Source organism: Myotis nattereri, assembly GCF_964212035.1.
Source record: "Myotis nattereri genome assembly, chromosome: 16".
NCBI lineage: Eukaryota > Metazoa > Chordata > Mammalia > Chiroptera > Vespertilionidae > Myotis > Myotis nattereri.
In genome coordinates this window covers 26,581,549-26,604,237 of record NC_138091.1, presented here as the reverse complement: position 1 = coordinate 26,604,237, position 22,689 = coordinate 26,581,549, and the positions used below count along the sequence as shown (strand labels likewise).

Below are 22,689 nucleotides of genomic sequence, written 5' to 3'. Positions count from 1 at the left end.
AGCACCACCGGGAAGGCTTCCCTGAGCCCCTCAGCTGGGCTCACAGCTCTGCCTCTCTTCACTGCGGCACGGATTCTGTGTGTCCCTTGTTTCCCGCGGGTGCCCTCAGCACAGGTGTTCAGACAAGGATTCAATGAAAGGCTGTCAAGACAGTATCCCTCTGTCTCTATCACCTGCTCCTCAGGATCTGTTTCCCTAAGATTCCCCCAGTTCAGTGCCCTCACAGGATACCTCAGTGCCCCCAAATGTGCTCCCAGTCCCCGTGACTGCCTCATCTCACTGCCCGGGCATCTTGGGCAATGCAAGCCCCCAGTTACCGTCTCACACTGCTGCCATCCTAACAGATTACTTAGATTTGACCCCTCACCCACAGCAGCCCCCTCACTGCAGGGCTCAGGAGCTGGTCCATGAGGGCTGGTCCGTGAGGGCTGGCCCAGAAAACAGCCTAAATGACACATCGCTGAGACACCACTGACCACAACCAACCCAAGCCATTGTAGGTGAACCTTCCCTTTCTCTCCCCAGAGGCTGTCCCACCAGTGACCCTCCCATATCCTTGGCTGATCCACCCCAGGACACAGGAAATGCCCGAAGCTTGGGGTGAGCACCACTCAGGCTTATTCATGAACTCAGTCCTACCTCCCATGAAGTCCTTCTTTATCATCTCTCCTGGAAAGGATGCCTCACACCCAGTCCCCTATCTGGTCTCTGCACAAAGTAGATGCCAACTGGATGAGTGTTCTAATAAGGAGCCAGTGCAATGCCTCAGACAGAGTGTGGCCTTGGGGGCCCAGCAGTGAGCAGACTGCCATGTGTCTTCAAGTCACCTCAGGCCTCAGTTTCTCCATCAGTGAAATGGGAAGATGATCTCTAAGGTCTTAGTCATATCTGACGTTCTGAGCCAGAGTAAAGGGTGGATTTCCAGTCCTTGAAAAGAAGAGAGAGGATGGCAGAGTTGGGGAGACAGGCTCTGGTCCACCTGGAGCTCAGAGCTAACCTGGAGGAGAAGGGAAGGGGGAGGCCTGGGGGAGGCCTAGAAAGGATCAGATGGGTCTCATGGAAGCATCAGCAAGCACAGGCGGGGGGTGGGGGGGGGGGGTGCGGAAAGGGCAGGGCAGGGGGCTAGGTGGTGGCTTCTGATTTCTAGAAAGCTCACTCTTAGTTCCTCTTTCCTTTACCCCTGGCACTGAGTGGGAGTCTTGGGCAATGACAAAGGCCCACGTGGAGGATGCCAGTTTTTTTTGGGGGGGGAGGGTGGTTACCTCACTGGGAGGAAGGAAGAAAGTATTATTCACCAAGAGGAAGTTTTCCATTTCTCATCTATGATTTAATGGGGAGGGGGTCCCAAAGGGATCGAAGATTCTGAAGAACAAAACCTTGGCCCTGATTCCCTCCCACGCTCCACACCAAGGCCTTTTTTCCCTTTTACCCCCTCCCCCTGCTCCCGATCCTGCCCCCGCGGGCCCCCCCCCCCCCGCCCCGCCCCCAGCAGGGGCCCAACCCTGACCACGTGATCCGTTCCTCACCTCCAGGCCCAGGATCTGGAATGCAGGCTTGGCAGACCTATCTCTTCCACGGGATCCGGGGAACTTCCAAGGCTGCTTCAGAGCGGGAATTTCCACTCATTTCTCCCACACGGTGACTGGCCTCCCACTGGGGAGAGCAGAAGGGGGGCGGGGGGATGGCTAAACCTCCCAGACACTTTCTCTTCTGATTCAGACACTTTCACCTCTCATCTGTTTATTATCTGACACTGGCAGTGACCAAATCACTTCTCAAAAGTGATGATTCTTCTCCAAAGCAGAGACATAGCTCTGATACTCCGAGGTCTGTCTATGGACCCGGCAAAGCCAGCACGCTTTCCCGTGCAGCCATGGGCCAGCCGGTCTTCCTCTCTGGAATGCGGTTTCCTCACAAGGAAAGAGGAGGCTGGAGTACATGATCTTTACAGGCTCAGTATCTCAGCGACCAGGACTCTAGGAGCAAGAGCGACACTGCTGAGCCAGGGGGAACACAGTGCACCCCTGAGCAACCCAAAGGGTTAGGGTGCCCACCCCCACCCACGCAGTTGAAAAATCAACATATAACTTTAAAAAATATGATTTTATTGGTTTTAGAGAAGGAGGAAGGAAGAGGGAGAAAGAGAGAGAGAAAGACATCCATCGGTTACCTCCTGTAGGTACCCTGACAAGGGACCGAACCCGCAACCTGGGCATGTGCTCTTGACCAGGAATCGAACCGGCGATCTCTTGGTGCACGGGATGATGCTCAATCAACTGAGCCACACCGGCCGGGGCAACATATAACTCTCGACTCCCCCAAGAACTTAACTACTCACAGCCTACTGTTGGCCAGAAGCCTCGCTGATAGCATAAGCAGTGTATTAACAAATAGTTTGTGTGGTATATGTATTATATACTGTATTCTTACAATAAGGTAAGCTAGCAAAAACAAAATGCCATTGAGAAAACATACAGAGGAGAAAAAATGTTTACAGTATTTATTTTTTTAAAAACACATAAGTGGACCTGCACCGTCCAAACCTCTCCACATCTTTAGACTTGTTAACCTAGCCCAGCTGGTGAGGCTCAGTGGCTGAGCATCAACCTGTGAACCAGGAGGTCACTGTTCGATTCCTGGACAGGCCACATGCCCGGGTTGCAGGCTAGATCCCCAATGTGGGGCATGCAGGAGGCAGCTGATCAATGATTCTCTCTCATCATTGATGTTTCTATCTCTCTCTCCCTCTCCCTTCCTCTCTGAAATCAATTTTAAAAAACATTTAAAAATATTATTTAAAAAAATAAACTTGTTAACCTAGACAGGAACGAAAGACTGGCTGGATTCCACAGGGAAACAGGAGATACCCTCCAAGTCTATGGCAAAGGACACGATGTATTGGATTAGAGAGCAGTCCCATTCGCATGAGGAGTAAGTTCCGGGAAGTTAAGGTGAGATGGTCCAGGATGACTTGCGAAGTTGCCGTTTCCATTCCTGAGGTATTTTACTCATTCACAAAGAATGAACTGAGTCACAGGCAGAGCACTGCGCCAGCCACAGAGGGGTTGGGGGTGGGTTGCTTATCACGATTCAGGCGGAATGAAAATAAGGCTCTGGGAGGGGTGGCAAAGCAGTGCACAGATTGATTTTTTCTCTGCGCATGCTGCCTCTTTGGAATAATACCCAGGAGTCTGGAGTGGTCTCTGTAGATTCTCTGCTCTCAGATTCCCCAGGAAGCCAAGATCCATCGTGACACATGAAGCCTAGTGCCTGGGAGTAGGGATTCTGGAACCACAGTGTCCTGGATGGGAATCTCAGCCCGCCTGTTCTTCCCTGTGAGATCCTGAACAAGTTACTTCGGTTTTGACCAAAAAAGATGGCTTGTGTAGAGGATGAATGTGACAATGCTGGAGACCCCTCAGGCCCTGGCCCCCCATAAGTGCTCAGTGACACCAGCTATTCCTTCGCTTCGCCCTTACTGACCACTTACTACTGACCACACACAGTCATTGGTTCAAGATAACCCGTTCCTTACTACCCATGTAGTGATTGGCAGGTGTCTTCCAAGAAGGGCCACGCATTTTATAGACATGTTTCAATGGCCCTTTAATAGAGAAAAGTGACCAGGTCCTTCTAGGCCCACAGGGCAGAGGCAAAGCGAGGCTCAGAAGCATAAGGCAGTGGAATGGGGAGTGGGGTGGGGTGGGGGTTCCACCAGGCTCTTCTCAGTCATGAACGTGCCTCCAGAAATCCTATCATATTTGCAAAAGGAAGGAGATCACTGAAATGAATTCCAAAGTCTTTGGGGATTTTAATTACTAGGATTCTGCGGTCTCTGAGGAAATCGAAGGCAGAGCTGCAGCCCCAAAGCATGTGTTCTGATTCCCATAAAACTGTCCCTCTGCTCACTCACGCTCCCTGGGATCCAGAAGGAAGCAGTGGGGGTCAGGGGGGCGGGCACACTTGTTGCCCACCGCTGCCCCTGTGCTAACTGTAGGCTCCAAAGGCATGGTGACTTCTCCACAAGAAATGTTTCTCAACTCCTGGTGAGTGGCCCCCTAGTTTGGAAGGTGCTGAGGTTAGGGGGGTCCCAGCTAGATAACCGGGCAGCCGGTGGGAAGGCATGCACACATTTCGTCCAGAAGCATGTCATGGTGGCGACAGCACGGACACAGGGTTCTGCTCAGGAGAACTCGGGCGGTTCTTAACCCCTCTGCGCCTCGGTTGTCTGGTCTGTAAAATGGGAATTAACGACACCTACGAGATGGGGTTGGAGAATGGAAAGATCAGCATTTGATGAGGTTTTAGAGTATTCCTGGCGCAGAACTAGCGCTGTGAGAGTATGCCATGCATATTTCTTTTGCAGCACTACATACATGGCTTCTTCCAGGAATCCACGATTCCTAGAATTTACTCCTATGGTTACAAAATCCCGTCGTTCTCTTAAGCTCCAATCGCCCCCTGCATTTTAAAGAACAGATGGATCTAGTATGCTGCTGGGGAGTCTGCCAAGGCTGCAGGGCCCCCTAGGCTGTTGTCTGATGGTGGGCCAGGGCGAGCCGGGATGCATTCCTTCCCCCCTTGTCCTCCGCTTCCTTGCTTCTGTTATTTTCTGCAGAGTTTTCACTTCAGAGAAAGCAGAATCCTTAAGAATAACCCACTTGGTTCCTGTCTGTGGTCACTTTGAATATAACTGTGCCCCATACCCGCCCTCCTTGCCTCCCAAAAGTGCCCGGTCCAGACCCCCACTGCTTCCTCCCCTCCTTCCTGGAAATCACCCAGGCTGCTCCACTGGCTCAGCACATTTCAGAGTTCCCTTCACTTCGTCATTCATTGAGGAGGCGCTGCCCGGTTACTCCACCCACCCAGTGTTCCAATAAAAGGCGCGCGGAGCAGCCAGAGCAGCCAGAGCACCACAGAGGCTGACAGGCTCAGACACCAGCCACTCTCTCCAGCCACGCTCTCTTGTTGAAGCTCATCTCCTCACCCTCCAGCATGAAGGTCTCCGCAGCGCTCCTGTGCCTGCTGCTCACCGTGGCCGCCCTCACCACCCAGGTGCTCTCTCAGCCAGGTAAGCCCCTGCCTCCTTCCCTTTGAAGCGCATCACCCCATCTCTGGGTGATTGTGGCCCATGAGAGCAGGAGGGGGACCCCCAGCCTCACTTTAACAAGGTCAGGGAACTCGGAGAAGGATGAGGAGTGAGCCTGGTCGCACAGGTGCTCCTGGGCAGAGGCAGAGTGAGGAGTCCAGCTGTGGACCCCAAATCCAGCCCCTTCCAGGACTCCAGCTGTGGAAACACACCCCCACTGCAGTCACCGCCTCCTTTCAGCAGTGTTTGGGGGGCTGGGGTGATCGCAAAGAGGAAGAGCCCCAGCATCTGGACTTTGCTTCATTCAGCCCAGCTTCTTGAGCCACAGCTCTGCAAGAGGCGGTGGGCATCAGGCAGCTCATGGCCAGGCATAGGTTACGTGGAGCCGAAGGGGGACCCATGAGAGTTTGCATTATTTACCTAATGACTCTCCCGGGAATTATGTCATTTTAATAATGACATAATTAGTAGCAGTGCTCTATACCCATGTTCCAGCATAGGAAACTGAGTCAGTGTGACATTCTAGCTCTGCAGGATCCGCAGAAGTATCGGAATCAAATGGGTTCTACCTCTACTCCTGATTTCTCTTCGCCTTCTCCTAACTACTTTTCTACTCCGATTAAGATAAAAAGAATCGAGTCCATCCTAAAATGCTTTTTCTTTGTTGTTCCTTTTCTAGATGCAGTCACTTCCCCAATCACCTGCTGCTATACATTCACGGAGAAGACGATCCCGATGCCAAAGCTGGCGAGCTACAAAAAAGTCACCAGCAGCAAGTGCCCCAAAGAAGCTGTGATGTGAGTGAGCCCACCAGCCCTCTCTGGTCCAGTTCTTCCTCGGGGAAAGGGAGCCTCAAACCTTAGAGTCAGAGAGTTACGCCACCTAATCCAGTCCCCCGAGGTGCCCGGTAGGAATCCTGAGGCCAGGAGGGAAAACGTGACTCCCAGCATCACTCCACTGGGTGCTTATTCAGACCAGGCCAATGTCTTCAGCCAGAAGTCAGGATGGCTTCACCTGGGACAGCTAGGGGAGCAGCTGGGTTCCCTCCTCCCTCTCCTATTTAGTTCCCAGGGCAGCTACTTAGAGAAGAATGAGCGGCATGGCTAGGCTGACATCTCAATGGAACTGCATCTAACTGTCTCCTCTCTCCCCACAGCTTCAAGACCAGACTGGGCAAGGATATCTGTGCTGACCCCCAGCTGAAGTGGGTCCAGAATGCTGTGAAGCTTCTAGACAAGAAAACCCAAACTCCAAAGCCTTGAATGCCCACTCCACAACCCAAGAATCTAAACCTAATTTATTTCCTTCTAACTTTCCCTAAATGCCCTCTGATATTATTTTATTGTATTTTCAAATAATATGAGCTTTGTTTATTGATATGAAACATGATGTCTTAAGTAATGTTAACCTTATTTAAGTTATTGATGTTTTAAGTTTATCTCCCATGGACACTGGGGTTTTTTAGACATGGAGACTTTTGTCTAAATTGCTTCCCTCTGTGCACTTCCGTTCCACCCCTGAAATGGCGTGAGGGTCCTTGCAACTACCATGAATACAAACACGTGTTGTCTTAAATTCTAAGGTATTGCTAAAAACGTTATTGTGGAGATGTATATGATGTTACTATAGAGAAATATATATATTTTTGTACAAAACCTGACTTTTGGTGTTTTCTTGAAGGAAATTAAAAAGCTGAGTATTTGCTTGGTGATGAGGGAGGGGCAAGGTTTCAGAGGGCAGGGCTCACGTTTTGGAGGAATGAGAACGTGGATTGCCTTGGTCCTTTCCCCTGGGTAGGCTCATCTGAGTGCCTACACAAACATCTTTAGGGTAAGACTCAATCAGGCCTTCTACCCCTGCTATTCCAACCCCGACACTGTCTGCCCAAGTCCCAACTACCCTGTGACTCCTTTAACAAGAGTCCCACCCTCATTACTTTTCTTAGAGTCCCTGAGCCAGCCCCCAATCTTTCCCCTAATCGATTGCAACTACCTCCAATCTTTCCCCATTCAAGTAATTCTCCAACTTGGAGTAATATGGACACTGCAGACCTTGGGAAATCAGGGGGAGACTTAATCAATAAGATGGTTAGATTAGAATTTCATAAAGAGGGTATGACTTGAATTTAACCTTGATGAAGGAGAAGTGGGGGGGGGGGTTCTTTAAAAATTACAAGATTATTAAGAAAAGAAGGAAGAGAATAAGCAAATACCTAGAGGTAAAAAAAAAAAAAATGATGACAGGTACATCAAAGAGGGAGAAAACTGCCCTAGCCAGTTTGGCTCAGTGGATAGAGCATCAGCCTGTGGACGAAAGGGTTCCAGGTTCGAGTCCGGTCAAGGGCACATACCTTGGTTGCAGGCTTCTCCCAGGCCTGGGTCCTGGTGGGGAATCAATGGAAAAATATCCTCAGGTGAGGATTTAAAAATTAAAATTAAATAAATAAATGATTTTTTAAAAAGAGGGACTAAACTGATCAGGTTCCCATTGGGATCCATGTCTCGGTCAAGTGATGGGGATGTTTAGAAAGGAAGGTTGAGTAAAGGATTTTGAATGTCAAGGTGGTTAGTTAGTGCTCCACTTCATAAGTTAAAAGATGTTGAAAACATTCGCTCCACTGAAGGACACGCCAGGTTCCGAGGTCCCCAGGTTCTGAGGTCCCCAGGTCCCGAGGTCCCAAGGTGAGTTTCAGGAAATGTAACTTAGTGGCTTCATGCTCACTTGGAGAGACAGGGACAAGGGAGAGGTTACTGCCATGGTCACGAGAGGAGGTGATGAGGACCTGACTATGGAGCCACAGAGTCAGCCTTGGAAAAGGAAGAGTTGGGCAGGTGAAATGTTGAGTGTGGTAGATGGAGGAGACAGACCTGTGACCTAAGGTACAGAAGCCCCTTCCTCAACTCACGTTTTAAGGAGTCAGCTTCCCTGAAACCAGAATGTCCTTCTCCCCATCACTATCCCCCCATCCCCACTCCAGGAGGCCAGAATCATCGATTTCCACGGATGGGCCTTTTTATCTGAATGTCCACCTAAAGCAGTGGTTCTCAACCTTCATAATGCCGCGACCCTTTAATACAGTTCCTCATGTTGTGGTGACCCCCAATTTCATTGTTACAAATTGAACAGAATTAAAGCATAGTGATTAATCACAGAAACAATATGTAATTATATATGTGTTTTCTGATGGTCTTAGGCGACCCCTGTGAAAGGGTCATGCGACCCCCAAAGGGGTCGCGACCCACAGGTTGAGAACCGCTGACCTAAAGTCTGCATCCCCGTGCATAGTGTCTGACCTACTTGGGAGGTATCTGACTCACGTGGGCACAGACGGACCCTGCTCTAAGAAAAGCCGGTATCTTATCAATCGAATAAATTTCGCATGCAACTGACCTTCCCAATTCGATGGGGAGATGGCTGCTGGGCCAAGCCAGACCAGGCAGTGCCTGTGGCAGCCTGAGGTGCTGGGGAGACCCAGGCTGGAAGAAAGACACGAGGGCTTTAATGGCAGAACTGGCACTGACCCGGCAGGTTGGGTGTTCTGAGTCTCCATAAATAAAGTGAGGCTAACCATGTGTTACCAATAGGAGCCCCATGGGTCCTAGATGTTAAGATCTGGGAGTGTGTCTCTCAGAAAACTTCCATTTCTACCAGCAGGAGCTGGAGAGGGAGAGGTGATGCCATCAAAGCTTCAAGTCACACTTTCTAAACTGCCCTGATCCATCTGTCAGCAGACAATTTCCTGGCAGTGCTGTATGGAACTCACTGCCCCTCACGCCAGGTCCAACCCCTCCCTGCCTCTCTCCCTCTCCTGCAGTCTATAGCCTTAGTCCCCAGTCACAAGTCAACCTCTAATTGCAGTGGATGCCAAGAGGCAAAGGGAGTGGAGTGCGAACCAATGGGACATCACCACATAACAGGCCCTCTAACACCAGGCAGGTGAGGTGTGGGGTCTGGAAGGAGGGGATGTCAAGAGAAGGGTGGTTGTGTGCTAAAACCCCCAAATAATTCGTTCACACTCCCTTTTCAAGCCATGTCTATTTATTTTGAAGAAATCTGGAACCCAGCTCAGCCTGGGATTCCTTACTCCTTGCATGATGAAATATGAGCACAAAGCACTGGCCACAGGCCCAGTATGAGGAGAGAATGTTAACTATAGTGTATTTATTTCCTTGGCTGCCAACAGCCTATTCCAGGAAATCTGTCTATTCCTATCATGCTAAAAAGTCTTCCAGCCTCTGCCCATTGTCAAATTCCAAAGCCACTTCTACATTTTTACTATTTGTTACAGCAGCACCTGCATATAGTTATACAAATCTGTATTCTTTTTTTTATTGTAACTATAACAGGGTTATTACAAAATTAATGGCTTAAAGCAACACACATTATCTTAAATTCTGGAGGTCAGAAGTCTTTCTGGAGGCTCTAAAGCAGAATTAACTTTCTTGCCTTTTCCAATTCAATAAAGCTTCCTGCATTCCTTAGCTCGTGGCCCCTTCCTCCATCTCCAAGGCCTCATTAAGTGCCCCTGCTTTTCTCTCCCTCCCTTTCTATGTCTGTCTCTCTCTCCTTTACTTCTGTTATCACATCTTGTCTCTGATTCTTACTATCCTTACTCCATCTTATGAGAACATTCGTGATTAAACTGGGCCTGTCTGGATAATCTCAGCATCTCAAGATTCTTAAATTAATTATATCTGCAGAGGTCCCTTTGCCACGTCAAGTAACATGTCACAGTTTCCAGGGACTGGATTAGGACGTGGGCCTTCTTGGGAAGGGGCTATTATTCAGACCACCACAGCTAGGGACCAGGCAAAAGTGTACAGTAGGTAGCTGGGCACGTGACCCGGCCTTTGAGATCTGGTTTGGTATATAAATTTTGAGATCACCTTGTACAAATCACCTTTCACCGGTGGGCCCTTAGGTTATGGACTTATTTTGTGCATCAAGTAGTTCCTAAGTTTCCTATGCATTCAAGTCACTGGAGTTCCTTCCAGAACATCAGTACATCCCCAAGGACTATGATTTAGGATGTTGAAGTGAAGGAAGACTCCTCTTCCCATTGGTCCATTTTACGAGTTCCCCGGGAAATCCAGGTGCACAGGTGAGTGTGGGGCCCTATGCTCCTCAATTCTCCCACGCTCAGGATGCTGGCACTGCCGGCCAGTTCTGCAACCTCTGGCTTGGGCTTTCTTAGGGTCCTTTGTTCTGACCTAGATTTGGTCAACTTACAAGCAGGAGTCCCTTAAAGGGACTGTGGAGGCCAGAAATTTAGGGCCTTGTCTAGTTCAACAATCCAACTATTTAGCCATCCCAAGCAGTGAGATGGAATATTTAAAAGGTTTTAAACAACAAAATACCCATAAAACCTTCCGAGGCTTCAGAAAGGGAGCAGGTTAGAGTACGGCACTCCCATTCAACCTGGAGCCTCGGCCTCTGAGAGAGGCAGGGGTCCGAGGCAAGGACTACACGTAGGGTGGGACTTCACTGTTTCAGAAAAGTCCCAGCAGTCATTTGCTGAGGGCATTATGTTGCCAAGTAAGTTGGAAGCCAAGACTGAAGAAGGCTTTAACTGTTCTACTAGAGAACAATGTTTGCACCTTCCATGAACCAGCGACAAGCAACAACAGCCACCAAAGAAGGCCATGCCCACCAAGTTGTGAGTCCAGAGTTACTCAAGAGAAGCGATGGGCAAGGAGGAGCTGGGCTGAAGGTCGATCTAGGGGCCCTGGACAAGGGAGCTCCACCCAAGAGCAGGATCAGAGCTCCTGCCCCAGGAATAGGATTTACACAGAAGTATTTCAGAACTGCTAGAGTCAGTGACTGCTGGCTGTCCCCCAGTGAGGGTAATTATAGTATTTCTCTTGTTCCTATTTCACCAGGCACATGGGTGAGTCGGGGATAAATTATTCACTTTTTAAAAGTACTAGCATTTTTTAGTTGGAAGCTATAAAATTTACTCCTTTATGGCCTTATCTCCTTTTTTAAAACTGTGTAAGTTTTGCCTGGCTGGTATGACTCAATGGTGGAGCGTCAACCTATGAATCAGGAAGTTACGGTTCAATTCCCTGTCAGGGCACATGCCTGCATTGTAGGCTCGGTCCCCAGTAGAGGGCGTGCAGGAGGCAGCCGATCAATGATTTTCATCATTGATGTTTCTATCTCTTTCTTCCTCTCCCTTCCTCTCTGGAATCAATAAAAAAACATTTTTTTAAAAATTGTGTAAGTTTTAAAAAACAGGTTAAAAAGACACATAACATAAAACTGATCCTATTTACCATGTTTAAATGTACAGTTTAGGAGTGTGCAGTATTTTAACACTATTGTGCAATGGATCTCCAAAACTGTTTCATCTTGCAAACTAAAGCATTAAATGACAACTCCCCATTCCCCCTCCTCACGGCCCAGGCAACCATCATTCTACTTTCTGTTTCTATACCTTTGACTGCTTTAGAACCCTCACATAAGTTAAATTATACCATATTTCTTTTTTGGTTGCTTCCTTATATCACTTAGCATAATGCCCTCAAGTGTTATCCATGGTATAGCTTGGGACAGAATTTCCTTTCCTTTTAAAGGCTAAATAATATTCCATTGTGTGAATGCACCACAGTTTGCTCACCCATCCATTCAACAGCGGACATCAGGTTGCTTCTACCTTTTGTCTATTGTGAATAATGCTGCAACGAACACGAATGTGCACATAGATTTTCGAAATCCTACTTTCAGTTCTTTTTAATATATACCCAGAAGTGGGATTGCTAGACCATATGGTAATCCTATTTTTAATTTTTGAGGAACTGCCATACTCTTTTCCATAGTGACTACACTATTCTGCATCCTATCAACAGGGCACAAGGGTTTCAGTTTCTCCACAACCTCACTAACACTTCTTTTTTTTTTTAACGGTAGCCATCCTGATAGATATGAAGTGATATCCCATTTTAATTTGATTTTCCCTTCTCTAATGATTAGTGAAGTTGCAAAAAATAATATAGAGGGTTTTCATTACCCCTTGCTGAGCTTCCCCTAACGTTAGCACCCTACTTTCTTTATGTCTTGTAAGGTTTATTGCTCTGCTCCACATACCATCTTCAGTATGTGAACCAGGCTGAAGGGGCAGCCTCACCTGGGACATGCCATCCTCATGGTAAAGAGGGGGGAGGCGACAGTGGAAGCATGAGATGACCCTTTCTGCACAGAGAAACGTATGTAACTTCTGCTCACATCCCATTGACCGAAGCCAGACTATTAATGCCACACAGAAGCTGTCCTCCCCGGGGGACATGGCCAAAATCCCTTTGAGGCCCAGAACATCTCCTAACCTGAGTACCTGTAGGACTGCTAGGACCTCACCTCTCTCCTGTTTCTGAGACAGCCATCTTCCCTCAAGTCCAATACACTGCTTCCTGGAAGCCAGTCCACCCCCTAATGTGTCAGTTCAGAAGAAACGGGAGAGTTTGGGGACAACTTTTTCAGGAGGCCATCAGCATCACTCTGAACCCGCCTCCAGTAGCTTTTTATCCACCGCCCCTCCTCAGTTTCTTACCACGAAAAATGATGACAACTAACGCTCACTGCAACTGTGTCCTAGACTTCTCAACAGGCTCATCCCACTTATAATTTACCAACTCCTCCAATACTTCAAAAACAAGGTGTTTTTTATCATCTTTACTTTTATCGATATGGAAACTGAACCACAGGTAGGATGAGTAGCTTTCCTATGGTTGTCCAGCAGCGTGAGCAATGTTACAGTCCTTTTTCTTTTATTGTTATTGTTTTTAATCCTCATCTGAGGATATGCTTATTGATTTTGAGAGAGAGAGAGAGAGAGAGAGAGAAACACTGATATGAGAGAGAACATCGATTGGTTGCCTTCTGTATGTGTCCCGACCGAGGATCAACCCTGCAACCTTTTGGTACACGGATACAGTCTTTTTCCTAAACATGTCGCTCAACTGCCTCTTATTTCCCAAGATTTCTTGGTCCTTGTTCTGTAAATAAAACAATTAGAACAATGCGGCTTTAAAAAGCTTCAGGCCGTGAAGTTTGTATCAGGCAAATACAGGATGTGGATGGAGCTACTTGCTGAATCTGCGCTCACGGCAGATGTTGCATGTCAGTCCAGGCACCATGAACTCAGACCCAAAGCAAGGTCCACAGTTCTCCCCAAGAAATCTCTCTTGGCGGCTCTCACTAGACAAAAAAGTATGTAGTATCTTAACTCAAGTCCCCTCAAACTCAAAATAGGCCCTGCTAAGTGCAATGTGGTACCCTGAGTTGAATCTTGGGAGAGAAAAAGGACATCAGTGAAAACACTGGTGAAATGCAAGGGAAGCCTAGTTTGGCTAATAGTAACGTACCTATGTGGGCTCCCTGACTTCAAGAAATGTACTACGGCTGTGCAAGACCTATCTATATAAAAAGCCAGCGACCGGAACTCGGGAAAGACCAGAGACCAGAACACCAGGTCCCATGCCCAGGCGGCCCCGCCCCCCAGGGAGGGTTAGGGGCGCCCCTGGGCAACGCGATAGGGTGCGAGTTTGATGGCGGAAAGTTAAAGCAATAGGAGGGAAGGTCTTAGGGGTCTGAGGGGTTGGGGTGGTCGGCCTGGGGTAGGTTTGGATTGTGCTGGGGAAGGAAGAGGAAGATCCGGTTGGAAAACGGCCCAGCACAGTACCTTTCTCATTGCGAACCAGGACGGCGCCAGCCGTGGACTGAATGGGCGGTGGTTTCATGAGTGCGCTTGGGACCGACATGTTCACGGCAGCGGCAGGACTCCCGAAACCTCACTGAGTCCAATAGTTCCAACGTCAAAGGGCAGAAAAACTAGAGGCCCTGGACGGGCAACGGGACTGAAGGAAACACCACTTAAGGAGGCGCTAGAAGAACCAAAAGTGTGCGACCAGAGGATTGTGGGATTGTGGAGGACGCCTGGGCGCCTAGAGGATTGTGGGATTGTGGAGGACAACTGGGCGCCTAGAGGACTGTGGGATTGTGAAGGGCGCCCGGGCGCCTAGAGGACTGTGGGATGGTGGAGGACGCCCGGGCGCCTAGAGGACTGTGGGATGGTGGAGGACGCCCGGGCGCCTAGAGGATTGTGGGATGGTGGAGGACGCCCGGGCGCCTAGAGGACTGTGGGATGGTGGAGGACGCCCGGGCGCCTAGAGGACTGTGGGATGGTGGAGGACGCCCGGGCGCCTAGAGGACTGTGGGATGGTGGAGGACGCCCGGGCGCCTATAGAACGTGAGCCTGTTACTGTGTATGTACCAGGTACATAGTCAGCCCCATAGTCCTCAGTCTCCCAGTATTTGGACCTGACCTCTGGCGGGAAGTTATTTAAATTGAGGTTTGCTGTGCCCTTGCAGTGAAGAAGATCAGAATTAAAGGTTTCGTTTGTTACCTTGGTTTGAAGCGTAGGAAAATGGGATAGTGACGAATAAGAAACTTTGGAGATAGTGAAGGGCAGTGTGTCCAGACTGTTGAGAACTCAGAATTAGAGTTTAATTGGGACAGAAATCCTGCTAATAGCACCTGATGCCCGAAACCTGAGCACTCTACTTTTAGGTTTTCCAGTTCAAGTGTGTGGAGACTGCCTATTAAAACATCTCTGGTTGGAAAGTGTTTGTATACAAGTCCATAAGTATTAAGTATTTGCTGTGTTTACCATGCTTAGCTCTCTGTAAGGAATATGGAATAATGTTAAATGCCTCATGTTCTCAAGAAGCTTAAATTTTAAAATAAAAAATAAAGAAGAAATATAAATCTTAAAAATAAAAAAAGAAGCTTGAGTTTTAGGGGCAAAATCAGGCTGGCAGGCAGAGAGGTTGGGGTGATCAGGCAGGCAGGCGAGCGGTTAAGGAGCCAGAAGTCCCAGATTGCGGGAGGGTGCAGGCCAGAGTGAAGGATCCCCCCACCCCGCCCCCCACATGAATTTCATGCACCGGGCCTCTAGTGTTAAAAATAAGAAAAATGGATTCCCCAATCTGAGGAACAGAATAAAAAGTGAAGATTCCCAGATACCTATGCAATGCCATCAAGTGTACCAATAAACACGAATGAAAGACCCACAAGAAGAACAAAAAAAAAAAAAAGAGGAAATAACATTTGAAGAATGACTGCCTACTCCCCAAATTTGATGAAAAGCATTATCTTATACATCCAAGAAGATCAACAAACTCAAAGTAATTCCACATCAAGATACATAATAATCAAACAGTCAAAAACTAAGAACAAAGAGATGATATTGAAAGCAGCAAGAGAGGAGAGATTCATCACATGCTGGGATCCTCAATGAGATTAACAGTTAATTCTCATAAAAAACCATAAAGGTCCAAAAAAGGAATGGTATGTCATATCCAATAGGCTGAAACAAACAAACAAAAAAAGTCAACCAAAAAATTTACATCGGACAAAAATACCCTTCAGAAATGAAGACATTCCTGGCCCTCAAAAAAATCCCAAGGGGAGTCGTTCATGTAAAAGGAAAGGTTTGCCAGAGAGTAATTCAAAGACATAAAGGTAAAGGTAACCACATAATAAATATAAAAGACAATATACATTTATACTTTTATGTACACTATTTTTTTTTCTTGCATCTAATTTGAATGCATATGCATAAAGCAGAAGTTATAAATCTATGTTGAGGGGAATGCATGTATACATACATAATTTGTGACCATAACAGCTTCAATGTGAGGGAGGGGGTGAAGCTATGTAGGATTCAAGTTTTCATATACTATTGAAATTAAAATTTTATAAATACAAACTAGGTTCTGATAAATTACAATGATCCTGATAATCCTCAGAACAACCACTAAGAAAATAACTCAAAAATATATGATAAAAGAAAAATAAAATAAAATGGTACATTAGAAACTACTAAGAGTCATGGAGTGGAAGTGAATTCTATAAGACGGTCACATAAGACATCTCTCACTCATATCTCCTCCTCAACAACAACAACCTTGCATCCATCCTGGACAGAAGTGCCTTTTGGGAGCTGTGGGATCTAGCACCATATGCAAGGGAGCTGGGAGGAGACCAGCCCACTCCTTCACCAGGTAAAAGGCACGCAGATCTTGTTCCTTGGGTAGACTTTGCCGTGGCACAAAGATCAGCTCTAGTCCCTCTTGGGTGTGGCCTGGGAGCCCCTGGAGAACACTGTGGTAGGCAATCATCCACAGATGAGACAGCCTTTGGAGAAGTCCGTATTTTCAGCAGAGAAGGTCCAGCACACCACTGGAGCGAAAACAAACAGTTTGGGCGCATTGGAGAGGATAAAAGGGACAGTTTGACATTACCCACATCACCACTCCCCCAAGGGCACAGCCCAGTGCCAGAAGAGACCTTCTAGAGCAGCGGTTCTCAACCTGTGGGTCACGACCCCTTTGGGGGTCGAACGACCCTTTCACAGGGGTCGCCTAAGACCATTGGAAAACACATATATAATTACATATTGTTTTGTGATTAATGACTATGCTTTAATTATGTTCAATTTGTAACAATGAAATTGGGGGTCACAACATGAGGAACTGGATTAAAGGGTCGCGGCATTAGGAAGGTTGAGGACCACTGTTCCAGAGCATTATTTCTCCTGTAGGGGAAAGTGAAAGTGTGGAGTGAGCTTCCCCCATGCCTCAGCTGTGCTGAATGCTACCAAAGGCACTGTTTCTCTCCTGCCCCATCCACAGCACTGAGTTGTGAGCTGCATGACTGGGAGGCAAGAAGAGGCTGGTAGAACAGCAAATAGGACTTTTGAAGGGTACTAAAGAGAGACAGACCTGATTAGTTGCATTGTGAACTCCATCAAGTAACCCACCCACAGTCCACTGGAGCGGTCTCCCTTGCAGATCCTGCTAACCAACCCGCAGATACCCCAAGAGTGGCTGGGTCCCTGTGAGTGCTGTCAACAGTGCTGAGAGCAAGCTTTGGCATACATCTCGTGAGCGTGCACAGAAAGCTGGCCTGAGTCAGTGGCCAGGGAGAGGACACAAATGCCGCCTGTAGCTCTGCCCTTGAGGAAGCAAGAGAGGCTGGCAGCACTGGCTGGTGTGTTGCGGGACTGAGAGAAGGCATTCAAACGTAAGAGTTCTGCCACAAGAGGGAGCAAGAAGCATGGAGAAGGCGTCTCCATAAAAGTTCTGAGAAAGCCTCCAAATCCCGATCAGGCCTGATGGAAGGTATTTCTCTTGGGCAGTAAAGACTGGAGCGGGTAACTTTCACTTCAGATTTAAAAAGAGAAATACAAGAGTTCAGGAGCATAACAAAATTGAAAAAATGTAACTCCACCAAAGGATTACAATACTCTTCCAGTAACTGACCCCAAAGACAACAAGATCTACAATACACCTAAAAAAGAATTCAAAATAGCCATTTTAAAGAAGTTCAGTGAGCTATAAGACACCATGGAAAGGCAGTTCAACAAAATCAGGAAAAAATGCATACACAAAATTAGAAGTTTAACAGAAATCACACCAAAAAATATAAGTTTTGGAGCTGAAGATACAACGAATGAAAAAAATGCAGTAGAGATGATCAATAGCATAATGGATTAAGTACAAAAAAATTTTTACTTTAGAAGACAGAACCTTTGAAATTATCTACTCAGAGAAGAACCAAAAACAGAGAATGAAAAGAGTGAAGAAATCCTATGTTATCTCTGGGATAGAATCAAAAGTTATTAGAGTCCTAGAAAAAGAAGAGAAATGGGAGAACGCTTCTGTAAAAAAGTAATGGCTGAAAACATCCCAAATCTGGGGAGGCATTTGGACATCCCAGTTTTTTGTTATTATTATTATTATTATTAGTAGTAGTAGTAGTAGTAGTAGTAGTAGCAGAGGCCCAATGCACAAAATTCTTGCAAGAGCAGGCCTTCCTTACCCCGGCTGCTGGCACTGGCTTCCCTCTGGCACCTGGAACCCGGGCTTCCCTTGCAGAGGGAGGCCCCGTCCACCCACCACAGCCCGCCGGTCAGTGGCCTGGGCCTCCCTCTTTGGGGCTCTTGTGGAGGCCCCTGATTGATCACCCGCCTGCCGGTGGCCTGGGCCTGCCCCTGCAGGGCGATCATGGGGCGATGGCCAGGCCCCGACCAATCGCATCACACCCGCCTTGGCCGGCCTGGCGCCAGTGGGTGTCATAGCGTGGTCCCAGGTGATCGTCCAGATGGTCAATCCGCTCTTCAGCCGTTTGGTAGATTTGCATATTAAGCTTTTATTATATCAGACTGGTAGGCTGGTGCATGAAATTCGTGTACAGGGGGTGTCCTTCAGCCTGGCCTGCACCCTCTCTAATCTGGGATCCCTCTCACAATCCGAGACTGCTGGCTTCTAACCGCTCGCCTGCCTGCCTGCCTGCCTGCCTGATTGCCCCTAACTGCTTCTGCCTGCCAGCCTGATCACCCATAACTGCTCCCCTGCTGGCTTGATTGCCCCTAACCAGCTCTGCCTCGCCCCACACCCAGGACCCAGGGTTCCCTTCCTCTGGTCGGCCACAGGCACCCAGGACTCCAGCCGGCTTCACCCAAGCCAGCTGCAGCTGCAGGGGATGGTGGGCAAGTAGCTTAGACCAGGCCGCAGGCGCTGGCGCCCGGGACCGCGGGGCGGGCGGCTTCTCTGTCTCCCAGGCCGCAGCCAGCCACAGGTGCTGGTGCCCAGGACCGCCAGCAGGCGGCTTCGCCCAGGCCCAGCTTTGTCAGAAAAGACTGTGGATGGTCGTCCAGAAGACATCTGGTCTAATTAGCATATTACCCTCTTATTAGTATAGATCATGATGTGTTTTTTCTCACCTTCATTAACCATAGTAACTGTTGCTTATGTATTAAAGTTCTATTCTTGCTAAGTCTAGAAGCAGCCTCAGAGTCTTTCTCGCCATTCATCTTAAGTCTGATGCTTAGTTGATCAGAATTAATACCGGAGGTGAAGCCTCTTACTGCACACGTATCCCGGAATGCAGGGCATCCTCTCTGCTTTATGATCCAGCTAATAATACATTGCCTCAATCATGTTGATTGAGATCATTTTTCCTCTCTCAGTTTCTGGTAGTAGATTATACCATCTACTGCCTAGGAAGCAAAATTGACTGTCTCCATGTAGATCACAAAATAAGATATTTATCTCATCAATAAAATTTCATTCTTTCAGCATGAGTAGAGTAATTTTGTCAACAATGTATTGAGGCAGTAACAGTTTATAACAAATTGAGTGAATTATTGTTTCGGGTACTGTGCTGTGTCATACACAGATTTCATTTTATCTTTGCAACAACTCCATGCAGTAGGTACTATAATGACACAGATGGGAACATGGAGGTATAGAGAGATCAGGTAACTTGACCAGTAAAACCCGAAAGTGGCTGAGTCTCATTTCAAATCCACGAGCCATGCCCTTTAACCATTACACTCCACTCAGTATTGTGCTGGAGCCTGCTCTTATTGGCTCACAAATTTTCAGGAATTTTGCAAGCTGGTTGTTAAACATCGTCATTATTAAACATTAAATTATATAATCTTTAAAAGTGAATAAATTACATCAAAACCAAAGGTAATACATACTCTAAATTCATCACTCCTCAATTATTTACTACACTTTACTGTTCTAACTCTTGACATTATATCTTTTGGGTCTTTCTGGTGGAGTATAATAGTGTATTACTGCATGTTTCTCTTCAGCTCTGCATTTAGTGGCATCACATTCGCAGCCGAAATCAGCCATGGATGGAGAATTAATGCCACAGAAATTGGCCGATACTATGAATCAGGGTTTTGTTTTCTTTGATTGAGAGCCAGTTGTTAAACGTTTACCAGCACAACACTGACCACATTGGTGGCAGTGGTCTTGTCAGAATGTGTTATATTATGCAGATGAAAATCTATTTAAACAGACTTGATATAGATATTTTCAAAGATGGAAGAATTGTCCCTGTCAACTATTTTAGTTGATTCATATCTTTACTGATTGTCATCATTGCAAAGTTTTCAGTCCCCACATGGATTGCTGGATATAATATGTCTTGCCCTGTCCCTGTCCCCTCCCTTTCTAGCCTTTGTTACCTTAGGGACTCTAGTTTTCCATTTCTATGTTTAAGTACCAACCTTACCTGCTTAAAAATGTAAGCTTTAACATTGCTCGCTCTGTTCCCTATCCTTCAGATGAAAAGTGGAGCTGGGTCAGGGCAGCAGAGAGAAATTCAAAGGGGAATATTGGACTAATGACTGCAGTGGGAGAAGAGGGAACCCATCTCTCGGGCCGCAGGCGCTGGAATCCTGGACCACGGGCAGGCGGCTTCTCCAGCTGACCACGGTCTGGGACCTCGGGCGGGTGGCTTCTCCGTCTCCTGGGCTGCAGCCAGCTACAGGCGCTGGCGCCAGGGACCGCTGGCAGGCGGCTTCGCCTGGCCGGCTTTGTCAGGAAGGACATCTGGTTGGTCGTCCGGAAGATGTCCAGTCTAATTAGCATACTACTCTTTTATTAGAATAGATTATTATCATGAGCATTCAAGTTTCTGAGGCTCATAGTTCCCCAAACCCAGAGAGATCTTCTCCAAGACACAATGTAATAAAACTGTCAAAAATCGCCCTAACTGGTTTGGCTCAGTGGATCGAGCGTCGGCCTGCGGACTCAAGGGTCCCAGTTTTGAGTCCGGTCAAGGGCATGTACCTTGGTTGTGGGCACATCCCCGGTGGGGAGTGTGCAGGAGGCAGCTGATTGATGTTTCTCTCTCATCGATGTTTCTGGCTCTCTACCCCTCTCCCTTCCTCTCTGTAAAAAATCAATAAAATATATTTTTTAAAAAACTGTCAAAAATCAAAGACACGAGATATTTTCAAGAGCATAAGGAGAAAATAGCTCGTAACTTACAGGGAAACCCCCAAAAGACTATTAGCAAATTTCTCAGTAGAAACCTTAAGTCAGGAGAGAGTGGGATGATATTATTGAAGTGCTGAAAGTAAAAACTGCTAACCAAGTTGTCCTTTAGGAATGAAGGAGAGATTTTTAAACAAACAAAACCTGCGGGAATTTGTCACCACTAGACCTGTCTTATAAGAAATACTGAAATAATATAAAGGATGCTAATTATTTACATGAGAACATAGGAAAATATGGAACACATTGGTAAAGATACGTATATAGCCCAATTTAGAATACTCTAACACTATAACATTAATAGTCTCTTAACCACTTAACTATCAAATAAGGTTAAAGGACAAAAGTATTAAAAATAAATATAGCTACAATAATTTGTAGCATCAAAAACACAAAAGGGAGTAACATGGTAGAGTTTTGCATGCAATTGAAGTTAAGCTGTTATCAGTGTAAAATAGATTATTGTATCTATAAAATGTTTTCTGTAAGCCCCGTGGTAACCACAAAGCAAAAATTTACAGTAGATACAAACAAGGCAAAGAAGGAGAAAGCAAAGCATACCACTATATGAAAGCATTGAGTCACAAAGGAAGGCAGCAAGAAAGGAAGAAGGAAGCAAGGGAATGAACTCCAGAACAACCAGAAGACAGTTAAAAAGATGGCATTGTTAAGTCCTTAACAGTCAATAATTACTCTGAATAAAATGGATTATATTCTCCAATCAAAAGACATAGAGTGGCTGAATGGACTAGAAAAACAAGACTCAACTCTATGCTGCCTACAAGAGACTCACTTAAAGTTTAAGGATACACATAAAATCAAGGTGAACGGGATGGAGAAGATATCCCCTGCAAGCAAAAACAAAAGGGAGAAAGGGTAGCTATATTTGTATCAGACAAAATAGACTTTAAGCCAAAAACTGTAAGAAGAGATAAAGAAGGTCATTATAAAATGATATATGGGTCAATTCATCAAGAGGATATAACAATAATGAATATATATGCATCCAGCAGTAGATCACCTAAATATATTTAGCAAATACTCACAGATCTAAAGAGAGAAATAGACAGCAATGCAATAATAGTAAGGGACTTCGGTACCCCACTTTGAACAATGGATAGATCATTCAGACAGAAAATTAGAAAAGAAACATTAGAGCAAATATACCTAATAGATGTATATAGCACATTCTATCCAAAAGCAGAATAGACATTTTTCTCATCACACACAGAACATTCTCCAAGATAGATTATATAATAGATAACAAAAAAATCATAGCAAATTTAAGAAGATAGAAATCATGTCACATATCTTTTCCAACCACAATGGTATGAAACTATAAATCAGGGGGACACATGGAAAATCCACAAATATGAAAATTAAACATACTCTGAATGCAATTAAACATACAAAGCAATTAAAAGAAAAACAAAAAAAATATCATCAAACAAATGAAAATGGTAACACCATATACCAATAGTTACACAATGCAGCAAAAGAACTTCTAACAGGGAAGTTTACAGTGACAAATGCCTGCATTAAGAAAAAAGAAATGTCTCAAATAAACAATTTAACTTTATACCTAAAGGAATTAGGAAAAGAAGAACAAAAGAAGTACAGAGATAGCAGAAGGAAGAAAATAACAAATATCAGAGCAGAAATAAGCCAAATAGAGTTCAGGAAAAAAAATGATAAAAAGATCAACAAAACTAAAAGCTGTTCTTTTAAAAGAATGAACA

General features: G+C 46.3%; 1 protein-coding gene across 1 annotated transcript; it reads left to right on the top strand.

The window, feature by feature from the left end:
- Window positions 1–4,907: 4,907 nt before the first annotated feature.
- On the top strand, window positions 4,908–6,740 carry LOC308532514 (C-C motif chemokine 2-like). Its single transcript, XM_081110042.1, has 3 exons — window positions 4,908–5,071; window positions 5,769–5,886; window positions 6,246–6,740. Exons 1-3 carry the CDS (start codon window positions 4,996–4,998, stop codon window positions 6,349–6,351), a joined length of 300 nt encoding a protein of 99 aa, XP_080966168.1. The 5' UTR covers window positions 4,908–4,995; the 3' UTR covers window positions 6,352–6,740.
- The last annotated feature ends 15,949 nt before the right edge of the window (window positions 6,741–22,689 follow it).